This window comes from Microchirus variegatus (genome assembly GCF_963457635.1).
Source record: "Microchirus variegatus genome assembly, chromosome: 9".
NCBI lineage: Eukaryota > Metazoa > Chordata > Actinopteri > Pleuronectiformes > Soleidae > Microchirus > Microchirus variegatus.
Window position 1 is genome coordinate 18,730,606 of NC_139810.1, and position 26,893 is coordinate 18,757,498.

General features: G+C 42.5%; 2 protein-coding genes across 2 annotated transcripts; one reads left to right on the forward strand and one right to left on the reverse strand.

The window, feature by feature from the left end:
- Nucleotides 1-384: 384 nt before the first annotated feature.
- rimkla (ribosomal modification protein rimK-like family member A) lies at nt 385-12,740 on the forward strand (the record flags this gene model as incomplete). Its single annotated transcript, XM_083894529.1, has 5 exons — nt 385-547; nt 7,998-8,228; nt 9,461-9,547; nt 10,834-11,037; nt 12,220-12,740. 5 exons carry the CDS (start codon nt 385-387, stop codon nt 12,738-12,740), a joined length of 1,206 nt encoding a protein of 401 aa, XP_083750655.1.
- Nucleotides 12,741-17,318: 4,578 nt separating this feature from the next.
- Nucleotides 17,319-26,742, reverse strand: zmynd12 (zinc finger, MYND-type containing 12; the record flags this gene model as incomplete). Its single annotated transcript, XM_083895467.1, has 8 exons — nt 17,319-17,450; nt 19,468-19,613; nt 20,967-21,060; nt 21,176-21,298; nt 21,952-22,121; nt 22,226-22,397; nt 23,457-23,586; nt 26,600-26,742. The coding sequence occupies 8 exons, from the start codon at nt 26,740-26,742 to the stop codon at nt 17,319-17,321; spliced, it is 1,110 nt and encodes a 369-aa protein (XP_083751593.1).
- Nucleotides 26,743-26,893: the final 151 nt, after the last annotated feature.

Consider the following 26,893-nt stretch of genomic DNA (forward strand, 5'->3'; position numbering starts at 1 on the left):
GTTTTTTTGTGGTCGATATATTTTTTTTGTTTGTTGTTGGGTGTGCGTGTGACTCGCCTGTGTCGAATTGGCGCGGCCTGACAGAGGATTAGATGGCTGCAAATGAAGGCACACCGATGTGATAAAGAGCATTAGCCATCCTCGCCGGCTCGGCCCCAGACAACGGTTGAGTCGTGGTCGCGTTTCCAGCCACCATCGCAGCCTGCACGCACCGCTAGCCGCCGAGGTCTCCATTGTGTGAGCATCTCCTGTGCTATCGCTATAACCAGACCCCCGGATCCCGCGCTGCCATCACGCACCTGCCCCCCCTTTTCCCCACAGCTACACCCGTTGTGTCTCTAGCCTTTTTTTGTTTGTTTCCTGAATCGACGCATCCAAAACAAAATGTGCTCTCGGGTATGGTTCGTGACCGACCGGCGCATCAGCCAGGAGTATCCACAAGTTCAGATCCTGCGGGCATTGAAGGAGCGCTGCGCCGAGGAGGATGTTGAATTCCGCTCACTTCTCATGGATCAAATTGTATTGACGATCACCGAGGGACAATTGGGTGAGTGGAAGGCAGCTAATGTAAGCAATCTGTCTGTTCGCGGGGGGTTGTGTGAGTTAATACCGCTGTGGAACGCGGGTTATTATTTGAGATCCACGCAGTCGTGTGTGCGCGGTCCACACACACACTATTGTTTGGGGTCTCCTCCACAGAGTACAGCGAGGGGAGGGAGCGCTAGCTGCTAGCAGAGGAGCGAAGTGTGCCGTGACCGCCTAACCCACTTTCCAGTTTCCTGAGAGCTTCCACTCTGAGGGGAGCGATCACTCTTGATTCGATTTCGCTGAGTATGTCGCAATCCCAACAACGGATGATCAGATTTTCAAAACAAGAAACCGAGTCATGAGATCATAGAAGACAACTGGTGTCATTTTCTGGGGGGGGGGGTTTCCTCACATATGTAAATGCAAGGGGGGGGGGGGGGGTCGCACGTACAGATAAGGGCTGCAATAATTAACCGATTATTCGTCGCTTATTGATTGCCTTCTGTTTGTTAAATGTTAATATATTCTGTTTTCCTCGGTACCGTTACTCCAGCAGGTACATGATCACTCTGTTCAAGCATATGTCTGTATAACAATATACTATCATAGCTATAATCATCAAAGATACTAAAAGACAACCGTGGCTTTTATATTAATGTCAATGGTGTCCTTAAAGATAATATCAGAGGTCATCACAGGTTCACAATACCACATTTGCACACACAAAAAGATCATAATTGGGCTCGTTGAGATTTGGGAAACATCAAATGTAATGTTTTCGTAATTGTAGACATTTTATAGACAAAACAAGTAACACACAACACATGTTTTTTTTTCTTTAACACTGAAGGGCAGATTCATCATTAAACGATTTAATTCAATAATTTCTGTATAAAATACCACATTTAAATACATTTTCACCATGTATCCAATTGTTTACATAGAAAATGCATTGAGGTCAAAACAAGGGATATAACAAGCACACCCTGCATATATATATATATATATATATGTAAATGATACATGATTATCATTTACTATTATTACTCTGTCACGCTATTATTACTTAGATTACTATCAAACCAAAAAACGACAATGATAATAATCATGTTCATTGTCCACAAAAGTGGAAATTAGCAAACACACACAATATTGAATAACACATGTATGTACACAGATAAATAATAACAAGCATGGCTCTGAATATACAAGACTGGATCCACTCTGATAAACTTCATGGTTTGTTTTTTTTCTATATTCTATAATTCGTCACTTTTGTTTTCCATCCCACAGCTTTTCCTAGAGCACAACATTTACGTTCAGCCTGTTTTACTATGACAACGTTTCATGGTATTGAGCCCAAAGGCCTCGATTAAGTGGTGGTAGCAGTAGGAACACTCAACAAACAGACACACATTGAATTTTTCAGGGCGGTGTGAAGTGGGGCTGTGTCGCTAGATGAGAGGTGTGGAAGTCTCAATTAACATGAGAGTAGGTTGGCATTAGCAGAGGCTGACTAGTTGGGGAGAGGATTTGGGACGGAGAGAGGTGAGACAGGGCGGCGTGTCATTTTTTTTTTCACTTCTCCATGCTGCCATTTTGTTCTGTTACACCTATGCAAAGCTTAATATCGAACATGAGGTTTCAAATACCAGCAATAGAACAGACGGCCCAACATGTGATATGTGTGTTTCACACATAAACAAGTCTTAGTCTTGTGACATTGGATCAAAATTGGATTTTACTTGCATAGCTGGAAAATCTGATCTCAACTACTGGTTATAACTCAAAATGCTACATTTTGTGTTGGCATATATACACTTCTTTAATGGGTAAGGAGACAGCTGTCCAGACACACACACACACACAACTAGAGCAACGCAGTTAGCATGACGTGTAATCCATGCTGGCTCTGAGTTGTCCGCACAGTAAATAGCCTCTGACCCTTGGCTTGACATGACAGATTAACAGCCAGAAGACAGTCTAGCCACATTATATGTTCTAAAACACCGGAAGCAATGGAGTACATGCTCTGCTGCTGCAGGGCATGCTAAGTGCATTATGGCCCAGTGCACTCTACGTTCACCCAGAGATGAATTAACCATGCTTCATTTACATACAACCCACAGAAGCTCTAAAGTTGGACGTTTCTAAAACAGCTGACAATGAGTTAAATTGTTTTTTTCTGGCTGGGGAGCGGCACATTTAGAGCTAGATTAAAGCCTGGTAAAGGCTATAAATAACCAATTTCAAGTCCACTGTGGCCAAGGAAACACTCAAATTAGGGACTTTTTGAAATTAAGGCATTTGGATCTCAAGAGAGCGACAGAGAAGGAGAAAAGCGGCCACAGAAAGCCACCAGCAAACTATATTTTTCTGTATAGCAGTTGGAGCATCGTTGTAATTTGGCCCCAGCATGACACACTCTGAGCTTGCACTGTCGAATCCTCCAGAGTCAGCAGTGGTTTAGTCTACGACAGCGTTACACGTGTATGTCTGCCATGCAAATGCAATGCACAGATGAGGAAATTGTGGCCAAGGGAGACATCGCCGAGCTCACAGTCTTGTTAAGTTGAATGTTGCTCCAGAATGAATTCATTAGCTCATAATATTCATTTACTTGTAAAAACCTTGAAATGTGTTCATGCACAAGTGGCACTTTTACAGCTCACTATGCCAAATTGTCATTCTGACGGCCCCTTATTGTGCACTCAAGCCAGGTCGAGGTCCGTGTTTCACACTGAAGTTAACGAGTTCAGTCTGTCCTCGGGAGCAGTGACAAACACACACATGCACATCTAACCACTCTTTTGTTTTAACGAGCAATCGATGGCCGCTCACATTAAACGGCCAAAGCCAGCCTACAGCTAGCCGGAGGCATTTCACATCCCATGACCTGCGCTGTTAAGAAGTTTAAACGGAGCCAAGGCATCACTTGATGTCACAATCCTTTGTGATCCGTACACATGGTCACTCCAAACGCGATAAATGTAACGCCTCTATGTCAGTGAGCAAGAAGATGGATCATATAGATGCAGGTTTGGATTGTTAATGTAGTGCTAGACATGTGAGCATGTGTACCAGCATCAGCATACATGGTGATGTGTTTAAACACAGTTTAGGTTATTTATCGCAAAGAAAAATACATTCAAAATAATAGCACAGGCTAATGCGTCCAGGAAACATCCAGTTTAGTAATTAACAGACAGTGTCTCACTTGTGGGAACAGGAACATTTGCATTTTATTGGGTTTGCCAAAGAGCTCAGTTTTCTTTGTTTATACAAACCACTGGTTCTGGTGGGTAACACATATTTCCAGACTAGCATCATGTCTAAATGATAGAAATAATGATTCAGTAAGGCTTGGCAAGTTTATACACACTCACTCTGCCAGTACTGACTCATCTATTCTCTACAAATACATAATGATTTTTTTTTTACAAGCTTGACTCGCAGGTTTAATGGTAAATTCATAAATCACAAAGACATTATCATGTATACTGGAGTCATTTTTTATGTGATACTGATCTATTGCCGTAGCGCTGCCAAATACCTTGCCAAATAGCAGGTAAAATGAACAAACTGATGTTCACCACTGTGAAGTAGATATCTGCCTGAGATCAATGCAAAGTAGTTAGCAGCTATGTTGGTTCATTATCTCCATGCTTGCTCGGCCTCACTTTATGCAAATGGAATATTGAAGGCCTTGTTAGCCTAAATGCTAAAAATTCTGTAGGAAATTGTGGGAAAGCCTCATTTAGTGAGGATATCCAGGATTAGACTGAGGCTACATTTAGCACCGTCAGGACCCACCAGCCCCAAACATCACATGTAGCATTTGTTGGCACTGCTGGCTTTGCGATGTTGCAGCGGTATGCACAGAATGCCTGTTATGCTTGACAGCTTTTGTGGGGGAGATTGAAAATGCGATGCACATGTACAGTTCATCGAAGCATGAATAGTTTGACAAGAGTGCTGTTGAGGCAATAGGACGCCACCAGTAATAATTAGAAACAGGGCACACAAACAGAACATTAAGACATTGTCCCACAAAAACATTACATGCCGTCTTTGTTTTTTGGTTTTTGTGGTGGTCATATGACGGATAGTGCAGTGAATCGGTCCTATTCATCTGGCTGCCTCATTGGTCTCTGTTTGGTTCCCCTGGAGATGCCATGAGCATCACTAACAGTGAACACTGTCAAAAACCATGAGACCACATCCCCTGACACTTCCCACTGTAACACCACTCACTGTCTTCTCAGCGGCTGCACAATCGGAGCAGTGTGAGAGTGTTGAATAGGGCTAGAAAGACAGTAAATCCTCTCCTACACTGAGATTATGAGGAGGAAGAGGGAACAAAAAGGAGGGATAGCAGCAGGCTTTTCATGGCTTCATCTGCCCTTGTTTCACACGTGTCGCCCCTCCCAGTTTTCCATGCTACCACTACAAGACATCTCTAACCTTCTCTGCACGCTGCCTTTCTTTCTCTTGTTCCCTTTTCTACGTGTTTGTGCACCTCAAGTTAGTGGCCCTCAAAACAAGTGTTTATTCAACCCTTGTATGCTATGCAGGCTTGATGCTCAGTGTATCCACCAGGACATCCATAGCTGTGTCTCTGTCGTTGTACGTATGCAGTAGCCATCTTGTGACCTACGATGACCTCTGCTAGCGGTGCTGTCACTATGGCGACTCAGTTCAGAGCGAGGTGTCTTTCAACTTAAAGTTTGTGGGTTTGATTCCTGGCTTCTGCGAGTCTACATGCTGATGACACTTAGGCCCCGTCCCAATACCTCCCCTAACCCTAAATTTTTACCCTAACCCAAAATTGTGCGCATTCTCGTGTAGTTAGGGGTTAGGGGAGCAAAGGGGTTGCGATTTTACCCTTAAAATCAACCCTCAAAATGTAGTGAGCTCTGGTGTGGGCTTAAAACAAAGTGGAAGATGAAATTACCCATGATGCTTTGCAAATTCAGCAAGCCGGCTGGTTTTTTTCTACAAAGATGGCGGCCACATCTGCAGAGGAACAATTTTGTCGTAATATATTTTCACAAATAAGCATGCTACAATGTCGAAATGTGTTGGAATATGTTGGTTTGATATACATCCAAAGGAGCTTTGAACACTAATGTCAGAAAATAACTGACAATTTATGAAAGCAGCTAGCTAACTAGCTAGCTAGCGGCTATTTGCCGAGTGCTTCGAGAGAGTCTCGTTAAATAGCCGCTAGCTAGCTCTGCTACATCTGGGTAGTTTTGTCAGTGTTTTGGATGTGTGTATTGGTGTTCACTTGAACACAAATACCCTGGACTTGTCAGATTTCAGTCACATTCGTGATATAGCGTTTACGAGGACGGAGAAAAAAACGGCGTCGACGGAGAAACACAGCCAACGCAACAGGCAACACAACAGCTGGATCCGCCTGCATTTTTCCTGGATGAAAATAGTAGCACGCTCCACCGGTAGAATTGTCAACATGTCACGTCAGGTTAGCACGTTCGTTGCGTGCACAACGCTAATTTGCCACTTCCCTCAACAAGGGGAATTTACAGTTGAGGGCCCTCCAAACCAAGTAGACATTTTAAGGGGTAGAAATGGGACGGGGCCTTAATCCCACCTTGCTCCTGATGGCTGTGCTGGCAATGTGAGTGAATGGGTGTAAATGGCAAAAACTGGTCATCAAGACTAGAAAAGCGCTATACAAAGATACAGACCGTTTACCATGGTGTACCTGCAGATACTAAGATGGCTGATGAATCCAGGACATGGTAGAGGTGGACAAACATGTCTCTTTCTCCATACGTACAGTATACTTTGTGCACACTTGCACGTTCCCACAGGTTTTTTGTCGCCCACTCGGTTCGTCAAGATGAGCTGTTGAGTCGCGTCGCCTGCCGAAAAATCTCACAGTGTCTCTGTTTCCTCTTCTCATCCAGGGTGACAAAGTAACACCAGTCACCAGACAAGTGCTGCCAAATCTTTGGCTAAGGCGAGTGAATTTGCCATCTGTGTTTTGGGCAATATCAAGCCAATATTCTGTTATCACAAAATCCTTGTTTGGCTCTGTTGCTCGAGACTGGAGATGGCTGAATGATGAAATGGTGCGTTTCAGATGTATGAAGAGCGTAGCAGGCGAGCCTAATTCTTGCCATCACACACTCACGCAGTGCTCCACTGCAATGACTGATCAGAGACAGGTTTTTGTCCAGACGAGCATTCAAACGCCACACTAGAGATAATCTACAGCCATGCAAATATCCTTGAAAATGCATATCATGTTGCATCACACATGGATGCCGCATCCAGCCCATTGTTACACACTTGAATAATACCCTGCCCCCTGTTCCCCCCATGTGGGCAGTTTGTGGCATTATGAAATACAGACTTTTAACTGCACAACAAGGTCAGAAACATGTTAACCTCACTATCACCGGCCTCAGTAGACCTTCACAAAAAAAACCTTGGAGTTCACAGAGTAAAACATGACCAGCTGAGTTTTAAAAAGTGTCTGTTTTAAATGCTTGAAAACACTGGAGAAGTCTGGATGCAACTCTAACTTGTTTGCTTCAAAACTTGCTCATATAAAATTTGAATATGCAATTTGAGTGTCCAGCTGTGATGCAATTTCACTTCCATGATACAACAAATATCCCCCTAGTTTCGTTTAAAAAGAAAAGAAAAAAAGAGGAAATAATCATGCACCACACAGAGTGGGCATTTCCGTTAGCATGCAGGTAAACAAATCACCCACACTTGATGTACTTCACAGTTTCAGTTATGTCCAAAGGACCACTTTCAAATAGGAAACTACCATATGTGGGCTAGGATCTTGTTTTGAGTGCATTTACACTTCAGCTCAACCATTAGGAAACAGGTGTGAATCGAGTCTAATGTACATTTCACTTTGAACGAAATTAAACAGTGGACTAGAGATTGGAGTCAAAATAACCCAGAATTTAAAGATACACAAATGCATGTATTATATTGTATTATACAGTTAGACAAGGAAGTAAAGAGAGGGAGGGAGACAGTAAATGAGAGGAGCTGGTAACACCACAGGGGAATAATGTATATGGATATGCGCTGAATGTAAATAACGCTATCAGCAGTCAGGACACGTTCTAAATTCATGGCTGAACCCACAGGCCTTGGAGCTGGCTGCCTCTGCCTGGCGTTGTAACCTGGCCAACGCTCAGTCTGGGGCAGTGTGGTGACGGGACAACTGGAGCAATGTCCACAAACAGTCTCCATGAGAGGAGTAAACTTTTCCACCAGTAGATGATGGATTCAAAAGCTCCCTAACCACTTTTTATATCACATTATGTTCCCAGCTAAAGTAAAAAAAGAAATGACTTTAGGGTTATAACAATCAGGTGTCTGTCTTGCTGCTCACTAGTATTTTGTGACCTGGAGTGTGCAAATGATGTATTTTCATCTAATGGTCTATTTTCTGTAATCTCACCCTTCAGGTCTGCGAGTGGAACAGGAACTGGTGACGTCCTATCCACAGGTGGTGGTGGTGCGGGTGCCAACGCCCTGGGTGCAGTCAGATAGTGACATCACTGTGCTACGCCACTTGGAGAAAATGGGCTGTCGACTGATCAACCGACCCCAGGCTATACTCAACTGTGTTAATAAGTTCTGGACCTTTCAGGAACTTGCGGGCCATGGGGTGCCTCTTCCCGACACTTTCTCCTACGGTAAATCAGCACCTGATGTTAATTATTCTTTTTTTTTTTTTTTTTACATTGTGTTGATTTGTTTTGGTCGCACTGTGTTGTTGTAACTAAGATGACTGAAGCTGTGAGTCTCCACAGCTCCGTGAGTAGAATGAGGGGAGTTAGAAGATGAATGTGGAATGTAAGCCACTTTCAAAACACATCTACTTCTCAGTGTGTGCATGGTTTATTTATGCCGGTAGAATTCGATAAAAAAATAAATAAAATAGGAGTAAACACTCGCTGTAGATTATTTGAAAATAACAGTGTGAGTTAATGTCTAAATAAACACAGTGTAATAAATCATATCTGGAGACAAATTTAGAATTAATTAGACAATCACTACTCCACTGAAATGACTCAAACAATTGAGAGAAATTCTCTACTCATATGTGTCATTTTAAGGCATGAGAGAGCTAGAATCCTGTTTTTATTATGTATATATATAGCAAAACAAAGACTGCAAACATCCAGGGAGCAAGATGCAGACAGAGAGAGAGAAAAAAAAAAGAGGAGAGGGGTGTTTGGCCTACATTCCATTTGTCTCTCTCCACAGTAGGCCAGGCAATGCATGCAGAGCAGCTGGAGAGCTTATGTAACAACCTCTCCCCCCTCCACCACCTCCCATTGCTCCACCCCATGCCTCATGATTTTTCAAAATACATGAAAAAGAAAGCCGTTGCCCCCCCCTCTCCTCCTGTTGACTGCCTCAGCAGCTTGTGACGTGGAAGGGCCTACACTTGGTGGCCACCCCTCTCCTTATCCTCTGCTCTCTTTCTCTCTCCTCTCACTGGAAACACATGTGCGTCTGTAACAAAGCTACGTGACAGTGTGGCTCACATCTGCTCCCTTGACCGAATGCCACAACGAGACGAGACAAGCAAACTGGGGCTGGAGAGGGGAAGGGGAAATTAGTTGGGTTTTTTTTTTTTTGTGTTTTTAACAAATTTTTCAATGGGCTCTCAAACCAAGGCTGAAAAGGCTTAAGTCCATCTGTTGCTACAATCTGTTGTAATGATCCAGTGTTGGTCAGCTGCTTCACATTAATGCATTCTTCAGAAATCACTCTGTTCCAATCATATGAATAAGTTAGGGTCAACCCTCCTGAAGACTTGCTGTTTTTGAATCACTTTTGCTGCTTTAGCAGTGTTTTTCCCTTCTGTATTTTTAAGGTTTTTAATGGGTTTTTTTCTGTGTGCGTGGGCATTTCCCAGGAGGGCACGACAACTTCCGTAAGATGATTGACGAGGCCGAGCCACTCGGCTATCCAGTTGTGGTGAAGAACGCACGTGGCCACAGAGGTAAGACAAATTGCACCGCAGGCCCCTTATTGCAGCTCAGCCCACCCTTCTATGAAATTCATTAACAGAGTGTTAAATTATTAGAGCTCTGGTGCTGCAACAGACGCCTGCACAGCCACTGCTGGGTTAATCATTTTAGTTTCTAGTTTACAAATTGACCCTAGTTTTCTCATTTTGCCACAGCGTGGAAAAATTATGCTTCCGAGACATCAGCTGACCCATTAGGCATTTTTCTATTCATATTTATTGACACTTGACTGGCTTTGCTATTGTGTGAATGACTAATAATGGCCCTTGGCTAGCCCAGGCTGTCATCTTACCACACTGTTGGGAAGAGGCTTCTGGTCAGCCATAAATGTGACTTCATGGAGTTCCCAAGGGTTGCTTTATTTCCTTCTGTGGTTGACTCTTGACCCTGGCCCGAAGTCCAGCTTGCCTCCCTTTTCCTTGAACAAATATAAAGACTTTTTATCTTATTTTGGTCCCGATAGCCATCGTCTCTAATAGAATTTTACTAACTGACCCGTCTGCATGCAGTCTGCCTGTGAAGAAGTGAAGCAGAAATGACGATAGCAGAATTAATCAAGCGAGGAAAAGAAACGTGGCAACAAAAAAAAAAAAGCAGGCTAAATTTAAGTTCCTCCATAAACAATGACCTCCTCTGATTTGTGGGTGTGGCTTTGATGGGACAGGCTGGGATGTATCGGTGGCTCTTTTGTAAAGACACAGATGTGAAATGTTGAAAATCCCCCAACATTAATGTGTGCCTTGAGGCGCACAAACAGTGCTGTGTCAACAGAACAGACCCGACATAATCTCCTGTCTCCCTGAGTCATGACTCCTTGTTTGGCATCAAGTGTTACATGATGCCTGCCAGTGTCCATATTCACATCTTTATAATGTTAACCAGGGACCACGTCCTCGCACACTACGTGCACATACACGCAACAGTCACATGATATTCCCCTGGCGCTGGAACACAGGGGTCAGAGGGCCTGACAAACAGGAGACAGAGCCAAGTGGTGCTAATTAAAACAGGCGTCTTCTATCCTCTGTGAGAAGCCATTCTGTGGCTGACAGGGTTTTTTTTTGCCCTGTCCATGATATAACCATAGATCAGAAATGAGAACTGGCGTGAGACTTGGTCAGCAAAAGCAGCGACTTGTCAGCTGAGACTTTGAGGAAGTAATACAGCCTCAGCTTATGTTGCGCAAATATTAGACCCTGCAAGCTTCATGTTGACATGTTAACATAAATCCAAATATTCTTCTTCCTCCTCCTCACAGGAAAGGCAGTGTTCCTAGCACGGGACAAACACCACCTGACAGACCTGTGCCACTTGATCCGCCATGACACCCCCTACCTGTTTCAGGAGTACGTGAAGGAGTCGCACGGCCGCGACGTGCGGGTGGTCCTGGTGGGCGGCCGTGTCATCGGCTCCATGCTACGCTGCTCCACCGACGGTCGCATGCAGAGCAACTGCTCCTTGGGTAGGCAGACGCTCAGTCAGAGTCCGCGATGACACAGTTAATTGTTTAACTATTGAGCATTATCTCACTCACATATTGAATTTCCGCACTTGCTCCCCCCTCCCTCCCCATAATCACTATTTAATGTGGAGGCTTCTAAATGCCCTCATTGCTTTGGTCGCTTGAAATCTGTCCTCAGTTGAGTTTATGGTTCCAATGTTTTGTTTCTAGAAGTCAGGTTACATAGTCGCTCTGGTTTTTAGAGAACTGAAACTCACCACATTATCAGAAACCAGTTTTAAATCGTATTTCTTTTGATCAAATTATATTTTTGACAAGCGCACAAGCTATTTCCACCCAGTTGAGTATGTAATGTGCTGTGACATCAGTTATCAGATTACTTTTTTTATGTGACAGATCATGTGGGCACTTTCATTCACTTAGGGTGGATTTTTTTTCCACATTTATTTTTAAAGGACTCATATTATTATACCCTATTTCTCCAGGTTAGCCTAGTTCCCTGGTGTCCTAATGAACATGTCTGTGACCTTACCGTACCTTAAGGATGAAGCACCACAGCAGTTCAATCACCCGGCCAAAACAGCCCTGTTCAAAACGCTTGGTTTTTAGTGCCTGTCGCTTTAAATGCAAATGAGATACAGGAAACTGAGTCAACGTCACTGAGGCTCTGGCAGCTAACAGCAGGTAGCATTTGGAAAAGCCTTCATTTGCCGACACGCGACGGCACATTGCCGTCATATATAACATGTGTCCACTGGACACGTAAATCCTCTGAGGCTGGAAGTTTGTGTAGAACTCTGTGCTGCACTGTGCAGCCAAGAATAGAACACTTTGCGGACATCCGCTCTTCCGGATACTGTTGCCCTCGCCTGCACTCTCTCGTTTTTTAGGGACAAAGTGGAGGAATTTATCAGTCTGACGTCAGATTGCGTGCGGTAGTCAACATGTTTTATTGACTGAGGCGGACCACAAAAACATGACTTTTCACACTTTGCCTACTCATGGGGCCTACAGAGTCCCAAATATAAGTATTAAAATGATTAAAAAGTTAATTTTGAATAATATGTCCCATTTAATGATGGATCCTTACTATTAAAAATGACTTGTCAAGTTAAGTTAAGTTGAATAAGACACATTGAGTGGCGTGTATTAACCTCTCTTTGTCTCTTCCTGGATTGATAGGTGGCGTGGGTATGATGTGTCCACTGAGCGAACAGGGAAAGCAGCTGGCCATAGAGGTGTCTAATATCCTTGGCATGGATGTGTGTGGGATTGACCTCCTGCAACTCAACGATGGCTCATTTGTGGTCTGCGAGGCCAACGCCAACGTGGGCTTCATCGCCTTCGACCAGGCCTGCGGCATGGACGTGGCGGGCATCGTCGCCGACTTCGCCCTGTCGATGCTCCCCAGCCGCCTCACCCGCAAGATGTCCTTGCTGTCTGTCGTGTCGAGCACCAGCGAGACCAGCAGTGAGCCCGAGGTGTGCGCGGTGCCCTCTGGCGGTGGCTCGTTGCCCGAGGCCGTCTGCAACATGAGCGTGGGCTCTACTTCCAGCGAGAGTGACCCGGAGCTGGCTGAGCCCTCCCAGTCGTCACCGCGCCAGTCCACCGCGCCCACCTTGGCCGACCTGCCGGACCTCCCCGATCCAGCCTACAACTTCAACACCCTCCTCGCCAACGAGATCAAGTTATTGACTGAGTGAGATTCAAAGCGGCTTCATGCACACACACACACACACACACACACACACACACACCGACACCACGAAACACACATCAAAACACGCTTACCCACACGTATGTATGTATGTATGGCAACATTCCTTAACACATATCAGTCCAAAAATGATACAAACACAGGATGTCAAAATGCAAAGCTAGAACAGAGTGAAACCGAACATGCAACAGAAACATAAACAAACCAGAACACAAGCCTTTTTCCTGCTTACTCCTTTCAACAAAAGCAAAGATCTGAGGCTGCTCCCCTGACTCTCCTGCCTTTGCACCTCTACTCCCAAACTGCAAACCTCAAAGCTTAGCTCACTCTGCAACACGGTGGTGTGATTACAGTACACAAGACGAGTGCTTACTGACTCTTGTAGTTTCTGTTTTTGGAAAACAATGAGGGGTAAAGGGGTTTGAATTTATCTTTTTCTTGTGTTGTTATCCTCAAAAAGAATAGGGAATTACTGTTATTGGGAGGAAAGGTTTTGTGATGAGGCTGTTTGTCAGAGTTTGGTGGATTAGAGGTAAAATGAGAAGGTGGTTAGCTTAAGCACATCCTTGTGCGAGGCGCATTCCTGTACCAGTCCCTCCAGGAATTCGCAACGTTGTGATCACAGCAATTAACGTCAATTCAACCATTACCGAGACCCTTTTCCACAGTTTTGTCTAATCACCGTAGTTTTCCGCCAGGCAAATCACCGTGACAGAGGCCGCTTCATCATTTGTCATCGGTTAATAGAGCTACTGAATACAAAGAGTGAGAATGGACTTAGTCCAGTGAATCAGACACTTAACAGTTTTACAGCTTTTATGATGTTGAAGCAGTTGAATTTTGATTCAAAAATAGACTGCTGTGAGTGAGTGTGTCTCTCACACACACACACACACAGTCAGCAAATCTCCGACACAGCAGCTCAGTCAGGACTGTGATAATCCTAATTCATGATCAACATCGCACATATCAGCGCCATTACTTCCATTTTGACTCGTTAGAATATTTATATGGAAGATATTCATGTAACTGAATCTGTATGTCGACATTTTCGACATGGTAGGCCACATTTTCTGCAATTTCTTCGCAAAAAAAAAAGCGTTTGTGGTCACAACAGTCACGGAAACAGCCTGCGAAATCCTGGAAGGACTGCTATACTGCCAATTCCAAATGTAGCAATACAGACACACACGACAGAACGAGGACCAGGAAACGAAGGAAATCTAAAGTCACGGCTATTCACGACGGGAGAAAACGAATGTACACAGTATCTGTCTTTTTTTTTGTTTTTCGGATGCAGATCAATTTATTGAATGAAATACTTGAGTTTCAACTCTCTTTGCCTTTAACTTTAAGTCACATGGTAACACAAGTTCATGTCATCACGATCCACGGAATCCCAGTTTTCAGTCATTTGTATTACAACGTTGCGCGAGCTGCTTCATTTACAAAGAATACGAGCTTGAAATCTCTGTTCGGTGTGAGCGAAGCAGACGCGTGTAAATGGACCTGTGCAAGGTAGTACATATCACACTGCCGGTCTGGAATTACATGTATAAAACTTCTACTCTTTTTCATTTTTTACATACCTAGGTAACTAGTTTGATTAGCCTTACCAGCAGCAGCGGTAGCCTGTTGTTGGTTTTTTTTTAAAAACCAGAAAATTCCACTCAGTGTTTAGCACTTTATGATAAAGACAAATTTAGGAAAACACCGTACAGTGTGTGAAACCTGCATTGTCACATGCAAGCGAAATATACCTCAAAAACAACGATGTCTCACTGCCATAGACAGACTGATATACACTACATATCGGCCAGGATCCTCGTGGTTTTCAAATGACCCCTGACTTACCAGCTGTTCTCTCTTTGTGTCTAAGAACTTAAAGGTAGTTGTGCATTATTATTATTATTATTATTATTATTTCTTTCTAGCCTTTTGTAAATATTAAGGTAGTGACTTAATGTAAGTACATGTGAGTATCCAGCTGATGTAACTGGAATGGTGGAAATGATTTGCCAACCTAGAACATTCATAAGCTATCATCGGCAAACGTATTTGTACAGACCTGGAAAATGGAGAGGATAAAATTGAATTTTGGTGCTAAGATTTCTGGATTTAGTTAGAGTTGATTTCTCGGACTTTATTTCTAGATTTTTCCGTCTTGTTTTTTTTTTTGTTTTGTCTTTGTTGTTTTGATAAAAAATAAATACATAAATAAATCATGAACTACAAAATATGCTGTCATGACATTTTTGGCATGGTACAGATCAATATTTTTGCAGTCACTTTGAATAGAATGTTACTTTCTCTTTCCTCAGGAAAACACCAAACATTATCAAACTGGGATTTTAGTGACCAAGCATTTGCTGCCCGTGTTTGCATTCTGCTATCCATTTTATTTTTTTACACCCTCTGAGATTTTAAAACTGAGGCAGGCAACTCTGGGGGGCACCTGTCATTTTTAAGAGTTACTCACAGATCGAATCAAAAGCACAAATGTTAACCAAATGCAGACTGTGCCACATACGGAGGTCAAGACCACGTTCTTTTAGGCCTGTAACCCTTTCTGTTGAACACATCTCAGGGAAGCAGCCTGGATCCCCCCCCCCCCCACAAAAAAAATCATATCCATCCAAACACAACAAAAACACAACACTTACCCACAAACAACAATGAAAAAAAAAAAGGTTGTAAGAAATGTGGTGTATGCCATGGTTAACGTGCACTTTTTTCTCCCCCTCCCCCCCACTTGTTTTGTATTGTTTCTTGTTTAATTCTTAATTTATTTAAAAAAAAAGAAAGAAGTGGTTTGTGTGCACTAATATTGTCTCAATAAAGTGAAACCGCTGTGAAACTTGATTTTATTTTTTCCTTCTTTGTGGCCCATTTAATTGTCTAGAATCAAAAAGAGAGGCCCTGCTTTGTGGGGGTGGGGGTGGGGGTGGAGGGGGGTGTTAAACCTAAAACCCACCGGACAAAGAGGAAAAGCAGCTTCAAGTGATCACGCAGGAGCTTTACTGAGAGAATAAGACCATTTTTACACTACTGTGATGTCATCCAATAGCTCTATCATCAAATAATCTGACAAACAAAACTGTGAAATCCTATGAAACACTCCAGGTCCGATAAACTTGAACACTGATCCCGTCTCCAATGTTCAATAATCCAGTGTTCAAATTTTACACATGGGTATCTCCAGTTGTTGTTGTCCCCCCCCCCCATTTTTTTCTTTTCTTTTCAAGTCTTTGTCTTTGTTTTGTCATTCCACATTGTGTACATGTGTGTGTGTAAATCATAAATCTCAAAAGCCAGCCACTTAGAACAAACTCCTCTGTTACAGCCCTGTTATTCGAATCAGTATTTTATACGTCAGCCGTTGACGGTCCATTTAACTGTGCCCTAACAACTCTCAATATGCCTTTCACGGTTTTCTCTGGAAGCCTTGTTTTGAGTCAGGGTCCCAGTCCAGGCAGGTTGTTATTATCTATTGGGAAAATATGGAAAAGAGGATACAAGGCATGAACGCTGTTAATAGAAACCAGGTACCACATGCTAGTGACGCCAGGACACAAGAAGTGTATGTAAATGATGAAATTGTTCAGAGTGTATCTGCCTGTGTGGTGCTCGGCCAGCGTGGAATAAATGTTTTTTTTGACAAGTCACTGTGTGCGCCGACACAACCGCGAGCACAAGGTTGCTTTTTAATTCCAAACTTGCTGCTAATGTATATTTGGCTGAATAAGGAAAAAGGGAATATCCAAGTGTTTTCCATGTCTTGCTGCCTCTCGACACATGCAAATGAACCTGAATGCCAAAAATAAGAATTTGTTGTATAATTCCGTACTAATGACACTAGTAGATGAGTGAAATGTGTGTTTCTTTGTTTTGATATGACGAATAAATGTGTGAGAATTGTATATATGTTGGGATTTCGCAGCGAACATCAGGTGCATTTTATGTCGACGTGTTTTTAATACCTGACATTTGCTCAAAAAGGTTTACAAAAGTTATGATGTTTATGCTTCGTTTGAGAAAAAAAAAAAAGAGAAAGAAAAAATGCAGCTCTCTGTTGATAGTTAAAACAAATTATATTTAATCTGCATATGGTGGATTGATGAAGATTCTGAACTGCCAAGATGAGCAAAAACATTGTTTAAAAAAGGTTCCTTGCAAATGGGTTTCACTATTACTCCATTATTCTCTGTATCATTCTGACAGTCTTACAAAAAGGATCCAAAATTTGTGTCATTAACAGATGTGCAAAATGTTGTAAATATATATATCCCTCTTTTTTTAGATTAAAATAAAGATGAGTCATTGAAAAGCAATGGAAACCTGTCTGCTCCTCCTCTTACTGCTTTTATCGAGAGATTCTGAAACTGTTGTTATACAGTATGATTAAAAATGTCTCTTTATCTGTTCACAGTACCACACCACAACATCTGGACAAACCCTAAATGACATCACTGTCCTCAGTAACCTCTCATTTCTGATTAGTTCAGCAGTTTACTGCATCTCCAGTTGTTTTGATGGCACAGAGGCGGCGAGGACGATCCAGTGATTATCCAGATCTGGGATGCGGATCCGTCTGCAAACTGCTCACCAGCTGCAGCAGGCGCTGGACGCGCTCTGTCAGGTCGTGATTCGGTATCAGCTGGCTGGTCTGCAGCGCCGTGCTGCCAAATCCTGCTGCCTGGCACACAAACACAAACAAACACAGCAGCTGCAGCGGTCAGACTCCAGGGAGAGAGAGTAAATCGTAATATGACTGAAAAGTGTGACATTAACTCGATTTCATTGACCTTTATAGTTTGTAGCAGAGAAACGGGGGACACGCAAGCATTGTTTCAGTACTGTTGAGACAAACCACGTGTGCATCGATTGAGACACGCCAAAGCTCAGTGTGGAATTCCTCAGGGTTTTGCAGTAGCATACTTGTAATTCCTACAGTTACTTGTGTTTTATAAACAGCTGGAAATGAGTGTTGTATTTATGTTACTTGAGTGTCCTCCCACAGTCAGTGCTGAATGTACAGTAGTACACACCACACACATCCCTGTTTCTTTCCTCTTTACAAACAGAATAAAAGGTGAAATAATTCAACTATAATTGCCCTTAAAGGGATCATATTATACCCTCAATTTTTATTTCTCCAAGTTAACCTAGTTCCCTGGTGTCCTAATGAACATGTCTGTGACATGCTTTGGTCAAAATACCATAAGGATGAAGCACCACAGCAGTTCAATCACCCTGCCAAAACAGCCCTGTTCAGAACACTCTGTTTAGTAGTATCTCTTTAGATCCACCTTAAAAAAAAGTAAAACAAAACTTAAGGGACAGGAAATGACATCAGCCACAGAGGCTACTGGGAGCTAACAGCAGTTAGCATTTGGAAAAGTGATCATATTTAGGCTCTAGCAGGCACATTGCCGTCATATATAACATGTATCCACTGGACAGATAAATCCTCTGAGGCTGGAAGTTTGTGTAGAACTCTGTGCTGCACTGTGGAGCCAAGAATAGAACTTGTCGCTGACTTCCTGTTTTCGGCCGTTTCCCTCGCCAGCACTCTTACGTGTTTTAAGGACAAAGCCGAGCTCCGCGAGACAACAATTCCAGGAATTTAGCGCATTGTGACGTCCCAATGAGTGCGGAAGTCCACATTGCGTGTTTCATCTCCTGTACTTAGACTGAGGAGGACCACAAAAACATGAGTGAGTCATCTTTTTTCACACTTTGCCGACTGATAGGACCTCCAGAATCCCAAATATAAGTATTAAAATGATTAAAAAGTTGATTTATATATTATATGTCACCTTTAATTATAAGACATCCTGACACAGCTGTATATAATTACAGCTCTGGAACACACAATAGAGCCATGACATGGACAAAAACAGCTGAAAATCCAAAATAATCATCCCACACACCACAACATAAAAGAGCAAAAGTGGTGATTACAATTCAAGGCCTTGCTGTGTTTTATTCTTATTTTGTAGCTCAGTCAATATAAGGACAAAGAAACATTAGACCTGTGGCTGAGTCGCAAAGTTTATATGACTTCACTCTGCTCTGTGACCTTGCTGTGGACACAGGTGAGCGAAAACGAGAGTTTCACTGTGAAGATTACAAATTGACCGGTCAGCTGAATGAGGTTATTTAATTGCAGACACACGCATTGTTTCCACGGAGAAAGAGAGCTGGGAGAGGTCTGAGCAAGTTTCCTGTTTAGCTGTTTGTGAACTAGATTTTCTCTTCAAAAAGCCAACAGATAAAAACACTGAAACTAAACAAACGCACATGTATAGTGATTTAATTCAACCCTTAAATTCCTCCTGCTCTAAAAGCATTTTAAGTGGCCACATCCATCCTGAAGTGTCACTGTCACAGATACATTCAGCGCACAATAGCCGCCTCTGTCTTTCACCTGACGTGACACCAGGTTTCTGCTCATTTCGCTCCCGACGAAAGGTTGTCACGTAGACAACAACCTCTATTGGTTTAACAGACAGAGCAGAGACCGAGCTGGAAGTGGAAGACGCACTCATCAGCTCCCACTTAATCCCACCTCACCTTTACGGCTTTACTTTATTTGCGGTAATCCCATCTTGAGAAGGCGTCCCAAATAGGGTGCATGAGCAGGAAAGGAAGAACCATGTCACTGTGTCAGACGGAAACCTTTTAATGTGCTTAATGACTGACTGACTCACCTTTAGTTTATCTCCGCCCAAAAACCACAACATGGCCAGACAGTGGCTCACCACAGCAATCTGACCAGAGTCGTGTGTGGAGTTTTTCTCTTCAAACTCCAGGATCGTTCTTAACATCTCATCCACTTCCGCATGTTGGCTTTTGTCTGATCAAAAAAAAAAGTCAGGAGACAGAGTTAGTTTTTGCAGCATTCTTTTTAAACTTAAAAACTTAAAACAATGACGATGCTGCTGTGTTTGTTTCGATTCACATTCTGTTACAGAGTTGGATCAAATGTATTATTTTAGATCTGTTACTAATAAAACTATAATTGACAGAAACACAATGAAAAGCAGTGTAGGTTTTTTTGTTTTCATGGAAGGCATTCACTATGACGTCAACTTTTTCATCAGTTTGATTTTTTTTTTTTTCCCAATCCCAACTTCCTCTGTTGTTGTGGGAATGAGACATGTAGCTCAAATGATCAAAAAAAATATATATTTTGGGGGGTTAAATGGCCTTTGAAATGTCCAGTGGTCAACATTTAGAATGGCTTTGGTTTTCATGGCCTTGGAATGAGGGGACTTGCAAAGAACAAAAACAACATCATATTTTAAGGCCACTGCAGTTCCCTGACCGTTAGATGTCACTAATTCTTACACATTGGACCTTTAACATAGAACGCTACGCTATGTGTCTAAATTTCGTGCAAGGATGTTTTCCTGCTGTCCCTGTCGCACCCTGGCAAACCTGTCCCAGAATACCTGGGAAATTGTGCCATAGCTAACAAGCTTAGCATCACATGTAGGGCAGCAGCTGTGATGGAAGGTGGCGGTGTGGATGCTGCACAGCCTGAGATGTTAGGAGAAGTGGTCTCAGCTCTAAGCATGCTGGGCTAAACCTGAGGTTTAGCTTTTCGGATTGCGCAGCAAGACAGCTCAGCTAAATATAGCACGGTTGAGTTGACCTTATTTTTTTTTCTTTCACCGGCGTTAGTGTTGCGGAGCAAATGATGGATTGGTGATGTCATTTTGCTGATTCTAGTACAACAGAAGTGGACATGTTGAGAATACCAAACTGTATGTGGATGTAGAGAATAGAATAGAAAAGAATAGAATATCCCTTTGGAGCAATTTGTCAGCAGTATTATTTATACATCTCAAAGAAGAAGATGACAAAGAATAGCGCTAATAAAATTCAATTAATTATCTGTTACTTCCTGTTTTATTTTGGTGAGGGTTCCCTTTCCTGTCCATCTGCACTCTGTCTTTTCTGATCCGCTAAATGTCTGCACCTGGTGTGATTCCTTATTACCTGCACCTGGCCTTGGTTCCCTATATAGGCGTCTCCCTCCCTTTGTTTGTCGCCTGTGAGTTGTATGTTCCCACACATTTGTTCTTGTCTTGTGCATTTGGGTCCATGATGTGTGACTGCTACCTCTAACACATTATAACAATTTGATTAAATGCCAATAAAAGAATCCTGATAAAAAAAAACATTTTATGTGTACAGGACGAACCATAGGAGTGCTCTGGCAGCATGCAAGGATTTTGGGCATTTTGGACATGGGCCTGGACAAGTTTGGACAGATGGTGGTGCCAAGTTTGTGCCACCTATGATATGAGGGGGAAAACAAGAAACAACGTGAGATATACCCCTAACCCACGAAAACAGCAAAAAAATACTTCACGTCACATGGGTAAATACAGCCTAAGTTGTTTAGTTCACCGTAGAATACAGAGAATGAGTAATGCTCATCTTCCCCTGTTTGGCAAAGACGTCAGCCATGAGAAAGTAGCCTTGACAGGTGACTGTGCTGTCCGGACCATACTCCTCACTGGCGAAGTAGATCTGAAAACAAGACACAAAATGATCTTTAATTACTTTTACTCGAGTTACTGTAATTGAGTAGGTTTTTTGGTGTACTTGTACTTTTTAGAGCAATTTTTAAAATGTGTAAATTTACTTCTACTGAAGTATGTGTGGACAGGTGAGTGATGAGCGCAGGTGAATGATGAGGACAGGTGAATGATGAGCGCAGGTGAATGAGGAGGACAGGTGAATGATGAGGGCAGGTGAATGATGAGGACAGGTGAATGATGAGGATAGGTGAATGATGAGGACAGGTGAATGATAGGGACAGGTGAATGATGAGGACAGGTGAATGATAGGGACAGGTTAATGATGAGGACAGGTGAATGATGTGGACAGGTGAATGATGAGGTAACTAAGTAACTTTAACGCTACATTTTAAACAAGCTACTTTTTTACTGTAACTGTAACTACTGTAACAGTACATTTTTAGACCAGTACTTTTACCGAGTAGAATTTTATGTACTTTTCACCTCTGAGTATATTGTACTGGAAATTGAAACAATGTGCACCTCACACTCTATAAAATATTTACAAGCAGGCACTGAGGCGGCTCATTAGTTCATTCTCCACATCACAATATCAGCAAAGTAAAGCGAACTGAGAGTAATAATGCGGCAAACGACACTGACATAATTTGCAAAGTTAAATAGAGCAGCGTCCAGGTTTCCAGTCCCTGTGTGGAGGAGACCGAGGCTTCTGTGCAGCTGCCGCTGGAGTGTGTGACCACAGTCTGGGCTCTTCAACACCACCCACTCCACCTGGGACAGGATCTCTGCCACCAGGCCTAGATTACCCAAACCTGGAAATGCAAGTACAGTATGAATATACATACAGTATTCATTGTGTAAAGCGAGGTGAAAGGAGGTCGTTTGAGGTGAGCAACCACTTTTCCCACTTCCTCACCCATGTTTGCCTCTGCCAGCAGCAGGTAGGCAGGAACCACTTGGACAGTGCAGGGGCCGTGGACGTCAATAGAACAGCGCAGGCAGAACTGAGCAGCAGGCAGGGCCTCGTAGTGCTTCCTCTCAGAGAGTTTCCTCAGAGCCTCCAACCTGCAAATCTCAATCAGCTCTGTCTGAGTAAGGAAAAGAAAAGCACAAGTCACAAGTTTGTAGGTGTCAGAGCTTTTCTTCTCCCTTTCTAGAGGTATTAGTAGGGGTGGGGGAAAAAATCGATTCGCATATGAATCACGATTCTAATCATCCACGATTCTGAATCGATTCATAAACTTCAAAAGTTTTTTTTTTTTTAAGTTTATATCTTGTATAAAACACCAGTTTGTGTTATTTGTGTACAGTTTATTTTTGTGACTTCTGGGAGAAAAGGGCAGCTAGCCTAAGCTTTTAATTACGCAAGTTTTTTTTGTACAGTAAGTAAGTTTTTATTTGTTTTGAATGAATAAATGTTAACTTTTGTCTTAAGCTTGCCTTTGTGTGATCACCTTATCACATTATCTTATACAAACAGTATTGTTTTGATGCTATAATTTGCCTTAACAGACTATGCATTGTATACATTTTTGAACCGAGAATCATTTAAATGGAGAATCGTTTGACTCGAGAATCGATTTTTAATCGAATCAAATCGAATCGTGAGCCACCCAAAGATTTCACATCCCTAGGTATTAGCTTACAATAGAAGTGTCTCTGGAAACACCGCATCACCAAAAATATGAATTGAAATCCAGGAGACAATATTTACTATCTTTACTGTTCACCTTTTAAAAAAAACATTTTTAGTCACTCATTCACAGTAAATAAAATAAAAAACTATGTATAAATGAAAACAAAATGTGACTTGGGGGTTGAACTGAAATATTGTCTCTTTTTCCCTCCTCGCCCACTGTAATTTCAGTCTACTTGTTCTGCTACTTCAGTTTACACTAAATACATCTATTCCACATTTAAGATATGTGAAATAGATGTAAATAAGATGCGATAGTGACATCAAAGATTGACTGAATAGTTCAATTCTTAAGTCATAACATGCTCCACTGTCTCTATACTATCACCAAAAAAGTAAAGAAATCTGAAACAAGATGATAAATCCGAGACATACTTCAGGGAAGAAAATTGAAAATTTACACCATTCTGTATGTTTCATACATTCTTGATGCCATGTTGTACATCTTCACCTTTTTGAGCTGCATTTCAAGGTGTCCGGCCCCCTGCAGACTGTAGAGTGTTGTGGTACGAATGGGAATAAGCAACTGACAGATTCTCCCATGGATCCCCGCCCAGTCGGCCTGCTGGTGCTCAGCGTCACTGAAGAATCAAAACACACACACACTGCAACTCAGGTCATGGTAAGTTCCTAAAGTGTAGACGTCGCCCTCTTCGCTCACTCACCTTAAATTCAGCTTTTATTCATGGTGAATATCCTGCCAGTATGGATCTGTTTTAACTTCACATTTAAGCAAAGATGGAGCAAACCATATTGGCAATAGTGTCTGTGCTGTCACATTAATTTACAGAGCACATTAAAAACAACAATGAGATGACTTACTTAACAGAATAAAAGGAATCAATATCACAGACCGCAGCCAAAGAGGCCACAATATAAATCAAGTTAAAGACATTTAGAAGTCAGAGAAACATCTTGCAGGTGAAATAAGGAGTTAAAAAAAACAACCATACACAAAGGAGCTTGATTGAAATGAAAAAAATTGCACTCTTAAATGACTTGGTGACGCCCGGTAACAGTGAGTGGGTCTTGTGGGAAGTCTGTGGGAACTGTAGAGGCGGAAGAAATGCCAGTGTTGAGAGAGAAACTCCCAATTGTTGAGGCCATTTCTTACATTTTGTTGTTATATTTTTGTGCTAACATTTACAAAGCCTGCTCTTGTCAATGCAAACTCCACATTTGCAAAACAGATTTTCTGTCCCACTTAAGAAATACTGTATCTCCCGAGCGTACTAAATTGTATGCCATTACATAACGGGTCTGTAATTTAGTTTATCTGGCTCTCCTCTTCTGAACACTTTAATGGAAACTGTCTTGGCTTTCCTTTATATCTTCTCTCCCTCCCTCTTTCCCTCTCTGCTGAGGAGCATGTGTGCTCATTCCAGTGTGTTTGTGTTTTTGGACCTGAGACAGCGCACAGTGAGCAGGCAGTGATCTGGCCACGTCACATCGACTGTGTGAGTTGACACACAGGGATTCAGAGCGGCTGCCCTTTATTTTGTTTCTGCTGAGCTATATCAGTGTAACATTACTCAATGTATTGTATATACTGGAAACAGGAGCCTATACAATGTAACACCATGTGATTACATTTCAAGTAGTGATCAGCAGTTCATTTGAGTGTACTGAATCACTAGAATATGTTCATTAAAATGATTCGTTCAAAAGATTCGTTCACCGAATCGTTCAGTGCTTAGCAGGACCTCAGTGCCTTGCTATGTGACTCATGTCCTCCCTGAGTGCAGAACGTTCGTGCCGCGGGTCAGTGAGTGAGTGACAGCGCGAACGAGATTCATGTCCTCAGCCACAGTTCTCCAGTTCTCTGTGTTTCAGTTCGTTCCTCAGCCACAGTTCACCAGTTCTCTTTGTGTCAGTTCATTCGTGAGATTCACATCCACAGCCACAGTTCACCAGCTCTCTGTGTGTCAGTTCGTTCCTCAGCCACAGTTCACCAGTTCTCTGTGTCAGTTCGTTCCTCAGCCACAGTTCACCAGTTCTCTGTGTGTCAGTTCATTCGCGAGATTCACATCCACAGCCACTAGTTCTCTGTGTGTCAGTTCGTTCGCGAATCATGACTGAGTCAGTGACTGACAGCGCGAACGAATCACAGCAGCACGGCAGACACAGTTCTTCTTACTAGTCACTCCCTCCCCGCTCGGCGCACGTTGGCTGGCGTCGTTTGCCGAAGATTCAAATCACATCAAGTGAGTGATGGCCTCAGCGAACGACTTCACGGGTGATTCACAGAACGCGGCAGTTCCACTCCCGGCCGCCACGCTCACTGCTGAGCTCAACTGAACTAAGAAAGGAACGAATCAGTTCATGAAGTGATCCCAGTCAGTTCGTTCACTCAAATGATTCGTACTTTCAAACGAATCACTCCTAACCGACACAACACTAATTTCAAGATGAGACTGCAAATTGTAACCAAAAGTGGACTCCTCCATTCAACATTCTATTGTTGTTGTTCTTATGTGTTTGCCGAGATTAGCACTGTTCAAGCAGCTTGGTCCATTCAAGCTGCTGCACAAACAAGGTGGCGCAACATGGGCGCCTTCATAAAGCAAGGTCAATGTATAAAGTACATATAAAAAGGCAGACACATTTGCAGGTAATAGAATCAGTGTCTGCTTATGCAATTCTCCTAAATTTGACTTTATTTAAATCCACAGAAATGGCTTCCAGAGACAAAAATATGTTGGTCAGACAAAGAACAAATGCTTAATTAACTCTTAATTGGCAGAGTGTACTCTATAAGCTCTCAAGTGTAAATAAAGACAACCATTTTTCAGCCATTTTGTGCCTTGTTTCAATGTGTCGCTGAAAGAAATCAGGCTGAAACTAATGTAATTCAAGAAATGTGGTGGCTTAGATGAAAGGAAGCACAGTAAGTCGCTGTAAGCTCCCTTTAAGAGACTGGGTGCAGTGTCTCATCCCTTTACATAAATCCCTGCAGGGAGAGAGATGTCACCACATGCTCCTCTCCACTCCCATTCTGTGCTGAGGAGGCTTTCACCACCACCATGCAGGCACCATCTTAAGATCTGTGATTGACTCTACATTGAGTCAACGGCAACACTGCTGTGTTACGTCAATAGAAAAGAGGGCTCATGTTGTCCAGCTCAAACACAGCATTATTCCACAACAGTCACAAGAGCAAAAAAATAATAATGGCTGTGGTGATTTAATTTCCAGCTGTTCCTCTGCCTCCTGACAACACAGTCACATGAGCGGCGACGTGTCTCACTGTGTCTGTTACTGGTTAAAGAATTATGTGTGGCCGACACTGCCCCCTTGCGTCCATACCAAACATTGCAGTTACATAGTTTGATTTTCTATTTAAGAACTGTAAAGAGGGCAAATGACGCTTATGGAATGGTGTTATCCATCTTTAAATCCCTGGTGTGAAGTAAATAAATGCAACTTAATTATTATAACTATCACATATGCAACAAATTATAATTATACTTCGAGTTATTTTTAAATATAAGTAAAATAACAGTAATTATATAGAATGGAATGACATATATATATATATAAGGATCGTTTTTGAAAGATCTCGTTCACAACAACTAAACAAAGCGTGTAACTTACCAGTAAAACGTGACTCGACACTTGTTGCACCGCAGCTTCGCTCTTCTCTGACACAGTTCACACACCTTTTCTGTTCCTTTGGGCAAAGACAGAGGAATAATCCGGGATGTTGTCGGCCCCGAAAGCTGTGACTCCTCGTCCATTGTCACAATAAAGCCCAGTTTTAAACTGAGTTTCCCGACGACAGGTGTTTTAGTTTCAGCTGCGTGTAATGTGTGAGCAGAAACAAAGTTTACCGTTGCTATGGCAACAACCTAAGCGTTTTTGTCTCCTCTCAGTTAAGTTTTTTTTTTT